The 17,169-nt window shown below is 39.0% G+C and overlaps 1 protein-coding gene across 2 annotated transcripts in view; it reads left to right on the forward strand.

Moving 5' to 3' along the window:
• LOC125906131 (potassium/sodium hyperpolarization-activated cyclic nucleotide-gated channel 1) overlaps nt 1-9,542 on the forward strand; it is a 132,353-nt gene extending 122,811 nt beyond the window's left edge. For both annotated transcript variants that reach the window (XM_049604561.1, XM_049604560.1), the window contains one exon: nt 3,949-9,542. In XM_049604561.1, coding sequence (XP_049460518.1) covers nt 3,949-5,072 — 1,124 coding nt within the window. In that variant the 3' untranslated portion in view covers nt 5,073-9,542. The remainder of the gene's footprint in view (nt 1-3,948) is intronic.
• Nucleotides 9,543-17,169: the final 7,627 nt, after the last annotated feature.

A 17,169-nucleotide genomic window follows, 5' to 3' on the forward strand; every position in this document is an offset into this window, starting at 1 on the left:
GTCTCAAATTCATCCTCCAAGAGTCTGACCTCTTGTTGGAGGTTACATTAACTGTTTAATTCCTGCATCAGTGACACATAAATCAAGTCACCCACACCAGTCCTGCAGATGTTTTGATGGACACATTCAAAATGTCAACAACTAAGACAATCAAAGAAACAAAAGATTTCTCATTCAATGTTACATGCCCATTTTATTTTGTAAGAGATTTTCACAGAGTAATTAACTGGATTATAAGCACATGCTGAGCTCTATTGGTGTGACATTTTTTATTTAATCTTTGAACCCTTTGTTCAAAGTGAACTCACAAACAAAACCATGTCTGCAGATTAGTAAAAATTTTACTAATGCAATGCCACACACAGTTTTTGTTACATGCAGAAATCTCATTTCATTATTTATTCATGTTTTCACCAATGGAAAAAAAGTTTGTTTCTGATTGTCTGGCTTGAAATATGAATTCTGTCTTTTGTGTAAAATAAAAAAATAAAAAAAAAAAAAGGGAAAATATTTAGGCTTTTCTGACACTAATCACAGGAAAGTGTCAAACTGTATGTAGACACAGAGCTGCAGTGATGTCATGCTGACGACACGTGAAGGGCAGAAGTTAAGAATCATTTTCTCACACACACGTATCCTCTCTAAAATATGTTCTTAAAATATCCCTCAACAAGAAGACACTGGAGAAAAAAACATTTCCTGCAGTGACTCATAAACAAAAACAACTAATTATTGAAAATTGTTGAAATTATTGATGAAATTGCATCAAGTCAGAATGAAAAATGTGTCTCTGTAAAGCCTTGAATGCATCTCAAAATTTGTGTATTTTACTTTTTAACAAAACACAGCCCTCATTATTTATATGATGTTTGTGAACATTATGATGTTTGTGTTTTGCTTGTTTGTTTCTTTATTTGTTTGTTTGGTGTGTTAGTTGGCTTTTAGACTGTTTTACAACATGTTTTGTTCAGATGTCAGGTATGGGTTAATTACTGTACTTTTATTATTTTCGAATCATATTGTTTTTATATTAAATTAATCTCACTGGTTCTATTTGTGCCAGGAAAAAGAAATTACTAACACAGTACTGTAATAGTAATATATTGGCGATTTGACCCATAGCTGATCTTTTTTTTTTTCAACTTCACAAGTTATGTATGTAAAAAAAAAGAAACATTTCTTTACTCATAAGTGGTGTTTACATTTTGTTTATGTATTTGTATGTTGGGTTTTTTTTTTTTCACTTCGATTTTAAGGGATAATATTTTCTTTTGACAATCTTCTGATAATGTTTTTAAAGTCAGAAAAGCAGTCCAAGATATTTTGAGCAGAGTTTTAAGTATGGAGGACGAAAAATGACTTGGGTATCAATAAATAATTAAATAAATAAAAAGTAAAAACAGCAATAAATAAATAAATAAATGTATAAAATAAGTAAATAAATAAATGTGAAAATAAATAGATGAATGTTTAAATAAATGCTGAAATAAATACAGAAATAAATAGACGCATAAATAAATCAAATTTGATGATTGAACAGGACATCAATTCACCATTTTTGTGCAAATATATTTATTTGTTTATGTATTTATGTGTCTGTATGTTAATGAGGCAGAAGGTCCTTAACGCTGCTATTATTTATTTATTTATTTATTTACTTATTATGCTTTTATTTATTTATTCCTGTATTTATTTATTGATACGTTTGTTTATTTTTTGATACTATTCATTTTTCGTCCTCCATATTAAAGTGTCTGTTTATTATGGGTTCTGTCTGTAGAGATATAAACTTAAAAAGAAACCCAACTTTTTATGGTCAGAGCAGTCCCATGTTTCTATCGTAAATGTGTGTATTAAGGCACAAATCAAACTCACATGTCACTGATAGTGTGAGTGTTTACAGAGATGTAGCTCAAGTGTTTCCAAGCTGGCAGTTTGTGAGTACTGAAAACTGAATGCCTAAAAGTTTACCCTGAGTTTGACTTGTTACAGTATGTATATAATATATATTGTAGCCATTCAGATAAGTTTTTTTTTTCTCTGTAGCCATAATGTGGAATAGAAAATAACAGCTTTCTAGGAGAGGATGTGAAGTGCAATAATTTTGCTTTTAAAAATAACATAAATGTAAGTGTATATATATAGCTCTAAAGGTCTGTTAAATGATTTGATAAGTGTCTATTTGTCTTTTGCACGCCCTTAACTGACAGAGAAGAAAAAGAGGATAAAATGTCAAAAAGAGAGATTAGAGGAGGAGAGAAACAAGAAGAGGCCAGGAGGGCTGCAGGAACAGCAAATCCTAAGAATACCCCTGTGTCTTACTACCAGCAAGCGTTCAGATCCTCACAGGCTATATTTGGAGGAATAATGAATATGTGTTGTCCTTCCAATCTACAGAGTTTGACCCTGTCACCTTTAAAAATGCTATCAAAGAAGCCTTGTAAGTTAACAGTAGTCTGATAGTATGTACGTGGTGCTAGTTCTAGCTGTCAGCCTGCCCCTGTAGCGACTGTTGCAGTCAAAATGGCTGCAAAACATAACATCAATCCCGTCTTATAGCTTAATGCACGGCTTGTTGGCAGCCTTGAGAAGAGAAAGCCGCCCAGAAAATGCTGCTCAACTGTACACTACACAGAAATCTCCCACCCTCAAGGACGGGGCTTAATGATTGATTGACTGTGGCTAAAGCCTTCAGCCCACGAAAAGTCAACTCTGTCTTCTTTACCGACAAGTAACGCTTCACAGCCTGTCGATACACAAGGTCAACAGTAATTACAGGAAACACATTCTCTAAATAAATTTGGACACAGTCATTCAAAGTAAAGATGTTAAACACATTAAATTCTTTTTTTATTAATAGTGTCAAATGTGGCGATTCTTTCTACAAAAGACCAGTTTCAAGACATCTATCATGTTTTTAGTACCACTTAGCATTTTACCACAGTTTTGCTCCCTAACTCCCAAAGCCACAAAAGTGGTCGGTGTTTAAAGAAGCCATCTGTCAAGCTTTTATTATCACGGTTCATGACTTGTGACAGGCTGGGAAAGATTTGCAGGCCTGTGGGCTCAAAATGCCCTTTAAAGAGCTGAAAGAAAGCACTTTTAAAAACATTTTTTTTCCCCTGTAGTAATGTGTTTTTATTTAATGTTGCTGACAAATTCACTCTAAACTATAACAAATAAGTGTAATTTGAACAACAATCTTGAGAGAATTCCATGCAAATTTCAAAGATAACAGTATTCTGTGGTAAGGAGTTTAGTTTTCCATTAAGGTATTTAATGAATAAGGATATTTACCCTCTGTGTTAGTGTGTTAGGAATAGATCTTTGTCTCTTTCTTTACTTGTTTTTATTGTCACCTTGTTCATAAATTGAATACCTCTAATTGTCCTTGTGATGTGTCTTAGCGGAGCTGTTACCGTGATTTAACTAGTCTGTGGCTTTAAATTTATTCTTAGAGTCTAGACTTTTTTGTCATTTCTTCGACAAAAGCTGTCCAGTAACGTGACGTGTGGGTACAATTCATCAGTATTCTTCTGTGTCTCATCGTCCACATCAGCACCTTCACAGTCTATGCTACCACGTCACACTTTCAGTAATCTTTGTCTCCTTATGTGTCCTTCACTCCTTCCAAACTGTGTATTTCCCATAGTCATTACCATTCAGTGTCCTTTACACTTTATATTCAATATGAGAAACATGAGTGGACGTGAAAAGATGCAGCTTGTAAGAGTTGAAATTAGTTGAGTGAAATTAGAGGAATTGAGAGGATGAATCTTCTCTATTGAAAATGTGGTGACAGAAAAAAAAGCTCAAGTTTTTGCTGCTGAAATGTGCAAGCTGCATCTTTATAATTACTGTCCTGAATCCTGCCCTTTTCCTGTGGTTCAGGGCAACCAAAGTTTGCCATGGCTGTATGTGCTCACCTCTCTTGACTGCACCCAACAGGGAAGAAGAACTCTTTGCTGCTGCAGAAGTTCCAGAAGGATCTGAACGCCGGCGTTTTCAACACGCAGGAGAACGAGATATTGAAGCAGATTATCCGTCAGGACAGGGAGATGGTGATGATGGTGGACCGCAAGCAGTCAGTCACCGGGATGAACTCAACACCAATGTCAGGAAACTCCATCATTAACTCGCCAGCCCAGCCTCCCTTCCCCACTGCCTTCAGCACCAATCAGCTCCAGCAGTCCTCTGTCCCCATGACCTACAGTGCTTCAGCTATTGCCAATGCCTCTGCTGCCCGCATGCTGCCAGCCGCTGCCGCTGCCGCTGTTGCAGCGCAGGGGGTTTACCCTCCTCCCAGTCTTTCCCATGGCAACCTGAATTCATCCTCAATCAATCCACAGCAGCAAGGAGCCATCATGTCGCCCTGCTCCTTCACGGCTGCTATGTGTAGTCCGCCCGTGCAGACCCCTCTGGCTAGCCGGAGCTTCCAGTACGGCTCGCGTACAGCCTCCCAGCTGTCGCTTATCCAGCAGCCCATGGCTCAACCATCTCTACCCACGCAGCAGCAGCTCGCCCAGCAGCCTGCTGCAACAACTGCAGCCACAGCCTCTGCAGCACAGCAGCAGCAGCAGCAGCAGCAACAGCAACAGCAGCAGCCGTCACCTCAGCAGCAGCAGCAGCAGGTCCCTTCGCCTCAGCGGGGAGAAGTCCACAAGAGCACACAGGCCCTGCAGTCGGGCAGCTTGAGTCGAGATGTCAGACATTTATCGGCCTCCCAACCATCACTGCCACATGACACATCTCTGGGGCCCAGAGTGCACCCAGCCTCAGGAGACTCTCTGGCCTCCATCGTGCCACCAACGGCGGCAGGGATCCAGGGAATGAATCTGCAGAGCGGCATCCGCACCACAGTGCCCCAGCGTGTCAACTTATTCCGGCAGATGTCGTCAGGAGCCTTGCCCCCGGTGCGCTCGGCTGCGGCGGCAGCAGCAGCGGCGGCAGCGGTGGCGGCAGCATCATCATCCTCAACCCAGCACAGGGAATCCCCCGGATCTAGGAGAGATTCTGTCCTGAGCAGTACAGAGACTGAGCAAGACAAAATGCGTTTTGCATCAAATTTATGATCCCATTTTTCCCTTTTCATTTTTTAAACTTAAATATGTTTCAATTCATTTTTAAAAACGGAGATACAACAAAAGAGATAAAGATGAGGAACTTCAGCATTTTTGTTTCTCTCCAGTTTTCTTCTAAAATAACCTCATAGAAACCCTGTACATACAAGCCCTTGTATTATATTTTAGACACATTGTCTCCCTAAACTTAAGAATGTATATTATACAGATACATCTCTCTTTTCTTTGACGCCATATATATATATACATATGTATATATATATACTGCTGTGTGTATGGGTGTGTGAGAGTGTGTGCATGTGACCGTGTGTGTAAAATCCAACTAGAATATTTGGCGATGGCAATTTAAAAAGCTGTAGTATAAACATGAGTCTTCCTTTCTGAGAAATATAAAGAATTATATACAGTGTATGAAGTTTTTTAATTTATTTTCTTTTTGCTTTTTGTTTTTTTTTTTAAACTGGAATGCATTGTGGATTCTGACAATGACATATATTTCTTTTTTTTTTTTGTACCATTAAGAAAGAGAAAAATCGTCTTCTCCTATTAAGCAGCTTTAGGCACCACTGTGGAATTATACATGCAAGCAACTCTGACAAATAATCTCAAAAAGCACACACTCATGAATGAATCTCACACCAATTTCCTGAACCCTTCATTTCAGAAACCAACACAGATACTGTAACTAAGTGTTATGTTGCTCTCTGCAACACAAATACAGTATGCTGAGCCGCTATGTCCCCACAGCGGCTCACATATGAACCATGACAGTGTTATGGGTCCAAAGGGAATAGATAATAGAAATGCTGCTTTCTTTGTTTTTCTTCGAGGAGAATGGAGTGTGGAGCAAGATATGGATGGATGCTATTGTTTTCTATTTCTGATTTCAGATGGCTGAGATGTTACTTAATGTTGCTTAAAAATTCTGTGTATATTTATAATATTTATAAACTAAAGATTATCACCATTATGCAATAGACTGTGACATAAAGATTACCTATATGTGTGCTGTAAATAGTTTTGTAGATCTAGTATTTACAGATACTGTGTGGTGCATTCTCTATCATAACAATGTCTTACTTCTATCAGGAACCTGGATATCATCTATACGCGAAAAAGGTTTAGTGACAAAATACATATGTTTCATAAGAGATGAACAAACCTTAATGCAATAGCTAGCACTACTTGATGCTGAGAAATGCCCGATCGGAGGACGTTGAAGAATCCCTCTCTCTCTGTATACTATTCCTAGCCCCAGTGTAGGTTTTGATTTTACATCAAGTGAACATATACAATATTTATCAACGATACACATCGTTGCTGAGGATCATTTTGGGAATGATTCTTTTCTTCACAGTCAAATTGATTCATTCAGTCCTTCCAGGATTTTGTGGCGTTTTTTGGGATTTGTGGTCTAAAATGCCTAATTACAGGGCAGCTTTTCAAAAAAAAAAAAAAAAAAAAAGGCGATGCATTTCTGATGTTTTCAGTCCTTTTTTTTTTTTGGGGGGGGGCTGGGAAATTTCTGACGCAAGTGAAAATTACTTATATATTAGGAATCTATCTGCCGTACCCCTTAAACTTTTGTGAGCTGCTGTCTTCTTGCTCTCTCTGACATCTTAGCATGAGCTAACACAGCGCCAACCGCTAATATAAAAAAATATAAAATGGTCCAAAAAATCTCAGTCTCAATGTCTTGACCCATTAATAACCGTTGGATAACAACGGTGATGCTAACAGTTAGCCCTGTCACTGTGTGTGTGTGACTCTGTTCCAGGCATGGAGCTCACACTCCTGCAGCACCAGTCTCATGATAAACAGAAAGTGAGAGACATAGTAATGCTGTGCTCACACTACAAGCAACAACTATATTTAGCCAAAAAATATCTGTGCGTTTCATCAGTGTTTGAGCCCCATTTAACATTAAATTTCACCGCTAGCTCTCTTTGAATCCCTGTCCCCTGTTCCTGCTAGCATCAGCTAACTAAACTATTTAACACAGCACCACAGCTAGAGACAAACCATATGACTGCGTCATTGGTGTGCTGATTAAAGTTTAGGCCAGCTCAGATTTAATTTCTAGCACGTCCACAGTGACAAATGTCGGGTGTCAGTTTGTAGCTTCATGTCGGCTTCCATTGAAAACGACCTGTAACCTGTTACTGTATTGCCTGTAGTGTGAACACAGCATAACAGAGGGGCAAGGAGGGGCGAGAAAATCAATACGCTGCGCACAGCTCTACAATGAAATGAGATTTTACCCATTTTAAATTATTAGTTATTAGTTAAGTTGCAGTGAATGGACAAGATTTCAAGGTTGCACAGGAGTCATTCATTTTTGAGATGGCAACATCCTGGAGGGGCTGATCATTTTCTGAAATATATCATTCGAGGGCGTAAATGAGACCCACATTTTTTTATTCATCACACCTTTTCTTCAACTGCTTCTTGAGTAAAACTGTACTGTACGTTGTCATATCACACTAACTGTAGTTGAAGAGCCTGGCACGACACTATCAGCTCATACACTTTAGGTTAAAGACGTCACTCAAATGTGCAGAGAGGTACATTTTCAGCGAGAGGTGTTTTTGTGCTGCTGCAAGTCAGATAAAGAATTGCTGGTTTGCATTAAGGTTTCTGTCTCATGTAAATCCATTCTGTGGGCTTAGGTACTCTAAACTGACCTGGACTGATGTTGAGGCAGGGAAGCAAGGTCAAGCCAGAATATTGTGACTCTGTCCAAAAGGATAAGAGCTATTTTGAATATTTTAATCTTACAGTAATAAAAGTATTTCATGACTCGACTAAAATAAGCCAGCCATTACGGCTTACAGGTCATCTCCCTGCACATACAGTAGATGTGTGCACGAGGCCTTCCTGCAGTCTTCGCACAGCGAGTCAAACGTGACAAAGTATTCTGCTGCCAGTCGTGCAGAATGTCCGTAGAGAGTCATAGTTTTCATGGCGCCGAACATCCCATCAGTTCAAAGTGACTAAGCCCTCTGAGATGCCGTTTTAAAAAGATTACAAGTCCTCGCTACAGATTGTGTCGATAGTGTACCAATACAGTCAACCCACCAAATGTCATGAAAGCATGCACTGTCACAAATACTTAAAGATACTATCTCAAAAATGTTGACGTTAAATGTAATGTTAGATTATGTTTTGTTCATTGTCTGTCTGCCTAGACGTTTTATCTGTGTGTGAACAGAAGCATTGACTTTTTTCACATGGACATTCTTAAGTATTTGTGCCTAAACTATAGCCATGTTCCATCCTTTGTTATGAGTGTGAGCTCGGTGCGTTCGGGGGAGGGGGGGGGCACTTCTGCACACAACTGCGCATCATTCTTACTATACTCTATGTGTTCTATGTCTCAGTGTTTTTAGACAGGAAAGGAGTACGCGACGATGGCCAAATGTCTCAAGTTTATCCAATTGGTATCTTTATTTACAATGTGAACTTCTAGAGGCAGGTTTTTTCTAACATTCTCGGTCAAGCTATATAGAATATTTATTGAGGTCATGTACAGTTTAAAAAAAAAAAAAAAAAAAGGAAAAAGTGCTATCTTTAGCAGTAATATCACGCTCAATGAGACATTGTGTAAAATTGGAGCACCTTTATACCTTTCTTTGTAGCTAGCCACTAATGTTTGGGTTGAATATTGATGTGTGGAAGGAAACTGGCCAAAGCGAAACATTCATTGTCTTTGTTTTAAATTGCACTTTCTGATTTACTAATAAAAAGAAGAAAGTACAGATTCTCGCAGCTAGGTTATAGATGTTGAAGGAGTTAGTAAGGGAGCGACATCCCCGTGAATTTGTGCTGCCCTGATCCTGTATGAGGTTCTAAATGAGAGGCGGGGGGGGTGTTCTATTTGCAACGAAGAGCGCTTAATCGTGAATATGCCATAGTGTATAGGAACTAGTACACAGTCAAGATGGATAGCAGCAGCACTGTTGCTTTGTGCTGTTTTTGATACTTGCCTTTGGAGGGAGAGCTTCCCAACTATGTGCTTTTTTCACTATCACAACTAACATACTGGAATGGGCATTAATGGTGATGTACAACACAAACTAATGAGCTTACATATTAGCAGTATAGAGACTCTCAACAAACCAGCACATATATTTGTATATTTCTTTTTGTTTGTTGTTTTGTTGGTTTGAGGAAAAACAGAAGAGATGCAAAAAGGAACTGAGAATAATAATGCCCAGAGAGGACAAACCAAATACTTATTTGGTTTTGACGACCGCAGGTTTCATATGTTTACTGATGATGTGCGCAGTGGAGAGCGAGAGGGGCAGGAGCTACGGCGAGCTGCTGGGTCCTCTTAAAGCCCACTCACATGGTCATTGTTCAGCTCATTTCTGTAATCCAAGGCTTAGAGAAAAAGAACTGTCAGTTGGTTACTTGATACAGACGCAAGAAAGGTAAATGTAAACTTTCTTACAACAATATGCAGACAAACAGTGTTTGTCAAAAAATCTTTTTGATTTTTTTTTGTTTATTTTGTTTGTAAATAATAAACCTTTAAAATATAGAAAATAAAAGACATATTGTCATTTAAAAACGAGTGTGTGTCGTTCTATTGTCAGCATCAGCACAGTGTGTCATGCAGAGGTGTGGACCCGAGTCACGTGACTTGGGTCACAAATTTGATGACTTTAGACTCAACTTGACAAAATAAAAAAAGACTTGCAACTGGACTCGGACTTTACCGCCAAAAACTCGTGACTTCACTTTGACTACAGCCTTTTGATCTGAAAATACTTGATACTTTCCCCAAAGCCTAAAAGGTTGAGCCTGATCTCACTCCAGAGTCGTCAAAATCCGGCACTTGGGCACGGACTTGCAACATCAGAAACCAATGAAAACAGGTGTCCTTTAACGTTGGCATGATACATGGCTGGTTCCTGTTATATTTCAATGGCACCCAGCGGTGTCAGGGGGAAATGTGGCGGGACAAGGACGAATGTTAAGGCAGCAAAAGTCCGAGTGAGGCCGTTGGGCCCGACAAACACTGACTTTAACCCGAGAGAGCGGTGTTCACGTCCCATAAGATTCTAAAGCCAGACCCTGTTCGTTTTTCCTAAACCTAACCACATGCTTTTATTGCCTAAACCCAACCATGAGCGTTGGTTGTTGTAGGAAAAAAAAAAAACTAAAATTTGCGTTGTTGTACTGATGTAGTGCGTTTATTTTGAAAGAGACTGTATGTAAACGGTAAATTTCCTGAGACAATGCAAGTTACAGGCAGAACTTGACACAGCATCCCAGAACGTCAATAACCAACGCACCCAGCGTACCTTTCATGTCATATCTAGACGTGGGAAGTCCATGACAAAAATGTCAATATGTGATGAGGTCGGAGTGAGAATGTCTTGAAAGGTTATAAAGTATGATTTATCACAACCAAGACACCAAAACAACCACGGAACATTTGCTCTCTAAACCCACAACACCCAAACCCACCAAGAATCTGTTCATTTCACCTCATTATCTGAATCAACTAACACTAACGCCATTAATTCCCAGCAAGTCAACACTTAATTTCCCAAATCCATGTTATTTGAACCAGTCAAGCTACAGGGGTGAACTATGTTGAAATAACATTACCTTACTGAACACCAGTTGGAGAACATGATACCAACAATAATTTTGTTCATGTACAAAATCCATGCAGTTTTCAACAAAAAAGAAATTGCAGTATGCTAAACATGAGGGTCGAAAATTACAGAGACGCTACACCTATCTTCTTCTACACAAAGAAGTCGATAAGAAATTGAGCATTACATTAAAGAGGTAATGTGGGTGCTATGAGCTAATTGTGCTGTGTGTCACAAATGGGCAGCACTACTTTTTCATGATAAAGTTCAGTCGCACTTGTTTTAACAACTACAAATTTTAAAAAGCACTCATGATTTTTGTAAGATTAAAGTGGCATTTTGGTGAAGGGTGCATTGTGACTTGTTCAGGACTTGAAACTCAAATTTTAGGACTTGGGACTTGAGTGCACAATGACTTGAAACTTACTTGTGACTTGCAAAACAATGACCAGGTCCCACCCTGGGGTTTTGTATGAAGACAGCCGCTTTTACTAATTTACGGTTTGATTGAGGGAGAAAATGGAGAAATGATTTCAGAGATGCAGCAGTGATAGAGAGGGTCATAGAGTATTCAGAAATAGTGTCTGTCAGCAGTTACAGGCGAGGTGAAAAATCGCTCCATAGGGCCACCAGGGATTTCCATTCATTACCCTCAATCCAGTTATCAGTCATGAAGTCGTCATACAAAAGACAGACTTCTCTGCATGACTATGTACTGATAGATGGGAGCAGTTACTAACTGAACCTTGATATAATAAAGTGACATTGATTTTTGATTGCATTTCAGTAGAGCTGTAAAGATTAGTTGTTTAATTGATTTTTTTTATTGACATAAAATTAACTTGTAACTATTTTGAGTTTATACACTCAAGTATCCCAGCTGCTTACATATCTGGATTTGATTGCTTTCTTTGTCATACAAGTTAGTGAACTGAACATCTTTGAGTTTCCTGCTGTTGGTAAGACAAAACAAGTCATCTGAAGATGTCACCTCAAATTAAAATGAGCATTTTTCACTACTATCTGACATTTAACAGACAAAACGATCAGTTGATTATTCTAACAAACGATCATCAGATTAATCATTCATTAGGAATACTTGTTATTTACAGCCCTAACTTTTACAGATATTTGTCATCAAAACAAATATCACACATAACACTTTTTATGAAATTTCATGAATGAGTATTTCACACATGGCTATCTGTCTCTTCACTCCCAATTTCAAACTGAGCACAGCTCAAATTGCAGCGGTGGTTTGCGGTTACCTTTTGAAAGCCGTGCTCACAGGGGTTACACCAGGGTGACGCATGCTTCAGTTGATCTGTGGCTCCGTTATCAGAGACACACTGCCCTCCATTAGGCATTTATGCTTCATTAAATGTGAGTAATTGTACTCAGGGGGAGATGAATTTTTTAGCATGTGTTCATGTGACTTAAGAAGACAACCAAAGTTTGTTTACAAAAGCTATCATCACAGGAGCACTGTTACCTGAGAGATCACCTTTACAATAATGTAATGTAATATTAATAGATATTGAGAATATATTGATATTCATGTCATTATAGAAAAATACATATACTGTTACACTGCTATATACTGTTTATAGACTGAAACAAGTAAGTATGTGAAGCATCTTTAGTCTTAGAGCTGCTTATAGCTGAGAGTGATCAAATTTCATATGGTCTTAAAAATAACCTTAAAGGAAATCTTCAACTCCCAAATGATCATTTGTATATCAGCTGCTTCCCCTTTGTTACAGCGAATTTGTGAGGAAAACTTTTTTTATGCATGCCTCTGGTGGACGAAGAGTACAAAAACAGGAGAAAATTCTTGATGAATTGGAGTATAAAAAGGGGTCCACATTTAACAACAGCAAAACTATATCAAATCATCTGTTTACAAACTCTCACACAAGTCAGGCAGTGTCATTTAAGTCACATTTACCAAGTTGTATGCTCAGTACTCCCCACACTCTAACCCATTCTGACAGGGAAATGAATGGAAAGTGAAACTCAACTATGCTCTCTTCTAAGCCAGACTCCACTGACAAAAACAGTAATTTTACCTCATCGAACATGGGAGCTGTTGGTCTGCTGCCTCGACTGGAGGTTTCTTTGTGTTATTGTGTGACTTTGGTGTTTTAAAGAGTTGGTTCAGATTGACCAAAGTCACACAATGACACAAACAAACTACTTATCAAGGCAGCAGTAGACCAGCAGCTCCTGAGTTTAGCACAGAAAGATTTACCGTTTTTGTCAATGGAGTCTGGCTTTGAAGAGAACATTGATAAGTTTCACTTCCCGTTAGCTTTCCCATCAGAAAGGGCTGTTTGTTTAGAAAGTACTGAGCAAATAACACAGTAATAATAATAACACAAACAAACTGATCGAGGCAGCAGTAAACCAGCAGCTCCTGTGTTCAGTGAGGTAAAATTACTGATTTTGTCAATGGAGTCTTGCTTTGAAGTTCAGTTCCCTGTTGGAAAGTTCTGTTTGTTTGGAAAGTACTGAGCATACGACTGGTTAAATGAGACTTGGATTATACTGCACAAGTTGTGTGAGAGTTTGTAAACAGGTGTTTTTATATAATTTTGCTTTTGTTTAATGCGGCCACCCATTACTTCATCAAGAATAGTCTCTGTTTTTGGATTTTTTGTCCACTGAAGGCATGTTTTTCCTCACAATTTCAGAGTAACACAGGGTGAGTAATTGACATACAAAGGGTCATTTCTTCTTTTAACTCAAGGTCGACTTACTAGCTTTTTAAATGAGCATAACTTTCAACCAAATTTTCATGATCTTCTTCAGTAAGAGTTTCCTCAGTTGTCATCACAGACTGAAGCTTGAAACTTACGTCTCATACTACTTGATGGGTGCTTGTCCATCTAAATCTGTCAAAGATGATGTGACTGTCTGACAGGATGTGGTTGAAAGCGCTGGGAAAAAAAGATGTGTCGACTTTTCTAAATCTGCGTTACCATTCTGCGAGTTACAGTGCTCAGCAGGAACAAAGCACATCCATTCATCTTCCATTCAGCTGGTAAAACTGTTCAACTTGTGTTTAATTATAGAGATAGCTCGCCCTAATGGGGTGAATGAATGGACTGATTAGCGTGCTTGCACACTGGTAATGGAATCATAGCCAACATTATTACCCCCTATAAAAAAACAACCTGATTCAGAGTCATAGTGCAGTTCTAGCAGAATTTGTTTTTGTGGCATGGGTGTGATGTTTTAATATCTACCAAATATCTATTTACTGTCATGTGAAATTCTATTCATAATTTCCCCTCTGTTATTTCTGTGTCTATCATTCTAATTTGTGAACACTGACAACAGCACAGTAATAAAACTGTTTATTTGCACCCAGTTTGGTGCAGTTTGACTACATGACTGCACTCATCCTTGTGCCTGGGATGGGTGGGCTTCTTATCCTGAGATAAAGGAGGTAGAGAGGTTGATGCTTAGGGCACCAAAATGTCCAGGACCGCCACAAAGTGTGAGCTGCCCAAGTCGACTGGAGGGGAGGAGAGATGAGCCAACCAGGGTGAGTGACGTCCATAACTTTATTTTGTTATTAAAAGCAGAACAAGTTATTATCTAGTTGCTGGTTGTTACCTTGGATAACATAAAAACTGCCAACTGTCAACACAACAAAGACAACAACTTTCACTTACATAATATTTTAACTACAGCACAGTCTTTGTTCATTGTGCCATCCTGAGTCAGTTCATGGATTGTCCAGGTTATTTCAGGGGAACTGTGATGTCTCACCAGGTCGTCATGAATGCATTAGTGGGCCTAACTCCCAGGGTGCACCTGTCAACATAATTAAAACAAAAAGTCTCTCATCCCTACATCCCTTCATCTGTCACTCCCTTTCATACCTTACTTAGCTGACCTCTCATACAGGCTTGCATGTATACGGTGAGGATTAGTCAGGGTTATCCTTTGAAATAAGACTAAAATAGGGTTACAGGCTTAGGCTTGACCCTCACTGATCCAGCCGTGACTCAAGGTTGACAAATGTGCAAATGTGTTTGCGAGAAGGCATCGTATTTGTAGAAAATATGCAAAGCCCCTCAGAAAGTTAATAATGGATGATTTTTTTTGTTGTTGTTTTTTTAATTTCCAGCTTTTCCTCCCATAAATTCAAATAATGAGTCAAACAGATGACACACTAATGTAATACTGAAGATGAACCCTTTATTTGAAGTTAAAAAAAGCTGCTTCATGTCCAAGGGTTAGGGGTTAGTTAGGTGTCACTAGTGCCATTCAGCTCTGCAATAGATTAACCAGGATTAGTACGGGATGGGTCAAAAGGTCGAGAGTAAACTTAGTGTTGGGTTTTAGTTATTTTTGCTGGAAAAACACACCTTAGCAAAATCCAGCTAGTCCATGAAGATTTCTTAGGAGGATTAGGGGTATGCATACATAAAGAGGTTAGGAACAACAAGTTTGCTTTCGGTTTACACACATTTCTCCTTTCGAAACAGTAACACTCAGGCCAAAACTTTACTTTGTGCTTTATGCCTGTGTCATTCGTTGATACTTAACATAGTTATAGTGTGTGCCCAAAAAAGGCAAGTAAGCATGAGTCAAAGCATGATTTGTATTAATTTTTCCCAAGATTATTTTATTTAAGCTAACAAACCCTGCTGCACTCTGCAGCTGCACCTTTTACCCAAGGCATTATTTTCTCATTGTCTCATTGTTTGTCCGTTCATCCATATAACCGCACATCCCATCCTTGTGAACATGATATCTCAAGAATGCCTCAAGGGGATTTCTTCAAATTTGGCACAAATGTCCACCCAATGATAAGCGATGAGGTCAAGGTCAGAGTGACCTGGCATCTGTCTCACTCTCTTGAGCATGATATCTCAAGGACATCTTAAGGTAATTTCTTTAAATTTGGCAAAAATATCCACTTGGACTGAAGAATAAACTGATTAGAATTTTGTGGTCGAGCTCAGTTTGACCTCACAAAATGTGTTTTTGGCTATACCTCAAGAATTCATATGCTAATTATGAGAAAACTGTACATAAATGTCTAATAGGATAAAATAATGAAGTGATGACATTTTATATCCAAAAGGTCAAAGGTCAGCTTCACTGTGACATCATAATGTTCTGCATAAAACACTTTTCTGACCATCATTCAACTTAATAACTCAGAAACAGAAGAGGAGACATTTAGTCAGATACTGAATTGGTGACACTAATCTTCGGTACCGACCTTTAAACTGTGCTGATTGTAAAGATCTTGTGTGTGTGAAGCATCCATGTTTGTTTGTTTTTAGAGATGCTGTGTTAAAAATACTGTTTAAAAATGAGAGAGATAGATTATCTGAGAAAGTTTTCTTCATTCATCTTATTGCATGCATTACTCATTTCCATGTGCCTTTGGCCTCTTTGATCCATGCTTGCAAATAGCAACACAGAGGTGGCATCTTTTACAGATGAATAACAACTGATTGCCGATTGAAGAGTTGTGCAAAGGAGTTTCACACAGTTGCATTAGTGGTTCATAATTATGCACATAGCCTAATTTCTTTCAGCTGTGAATAGTTAGAATTTGTTTCACACAGCTAATACAATAGAGTTTTGGGTCCTTCTGTAAAATCTGTGTTACCTGGTTTGTAAGAGGGTGTGAAAAATGTGTGAAAAAGTGTTAACATATTTGCAAGAGAAGAGTTGTGTTCAAGGGCCAGTGTGTAAAATGGGTTGAAAACAGTGACATCAGTGGTCAAATTCTAGATTGCAAGGCTCACTCGCTCACCCCTTCCGTCGGGTAAATGACAGCGGCCTCGTAGGGACAAAAAGCCTTGCGCACAAGTTTTTCAGGAGCAGGTCTATCTAGTGACGAGGTGAATATTTATTTAGAAATCTAAACCATGTTACGATATTGTAATGAATCCCTCACGAGCAGGAGACCAGAGGAGCGTTCAGGAAAAAGGCCCGTTTATTTGAGCACTCCAGAAACTCCGGTAACACTCCAGGGGGTAAAAGACTCCGTCCCAAACTCTGACTCTTCTAGCGTAACAGACACACTTCATACACACATATTCGTTTACCATACCGAGTGGGGACCCCCTCCCCTCTCTGCTCCGCCAATCTCCAGCCCGCACACTGACTGACAGCGTAGCCAGTAAACAGAGCTCAGCAGTTTATTTAGCCTAGCAATATCTCCGGACTATAGTAGCTGCAATGGACGACTTTGAACGCGATTTTGAAGAGTTTCTTGTAGCGGACACAGACCCAGAGCCATACCTGTTTGAGCCGGAGCATACAGATGAGGAACTCCATGTGTTTGATGCTGAGCAGGCGAGAAGAGAGGCTGAATGCACAGAATGGGATTTGGTGCTACTCCTGCCATCGTTGGGGAGATATATCATCAGGAGGAAAAGCGCCGCAGAGAGTGCATCACAAGGAGTGAAGTTGCGTCTTCTTTTCCTCGCAGATGACGGTTCGGG

Source organism: Epinephelus fuscoguttatus, linkage group LG18, assembly GCF_011397635.1.
Source record: "Epinephelus fuscoguttatus linkage group LG18, E.fuscoguttatus.final_Chr_v1".
NCBI lineage: Eukaryota > Metazoa > Chordata > Actinopteri > Perciformes > Serranidae > Epinephelus > Epinephelus fuscoguttatus.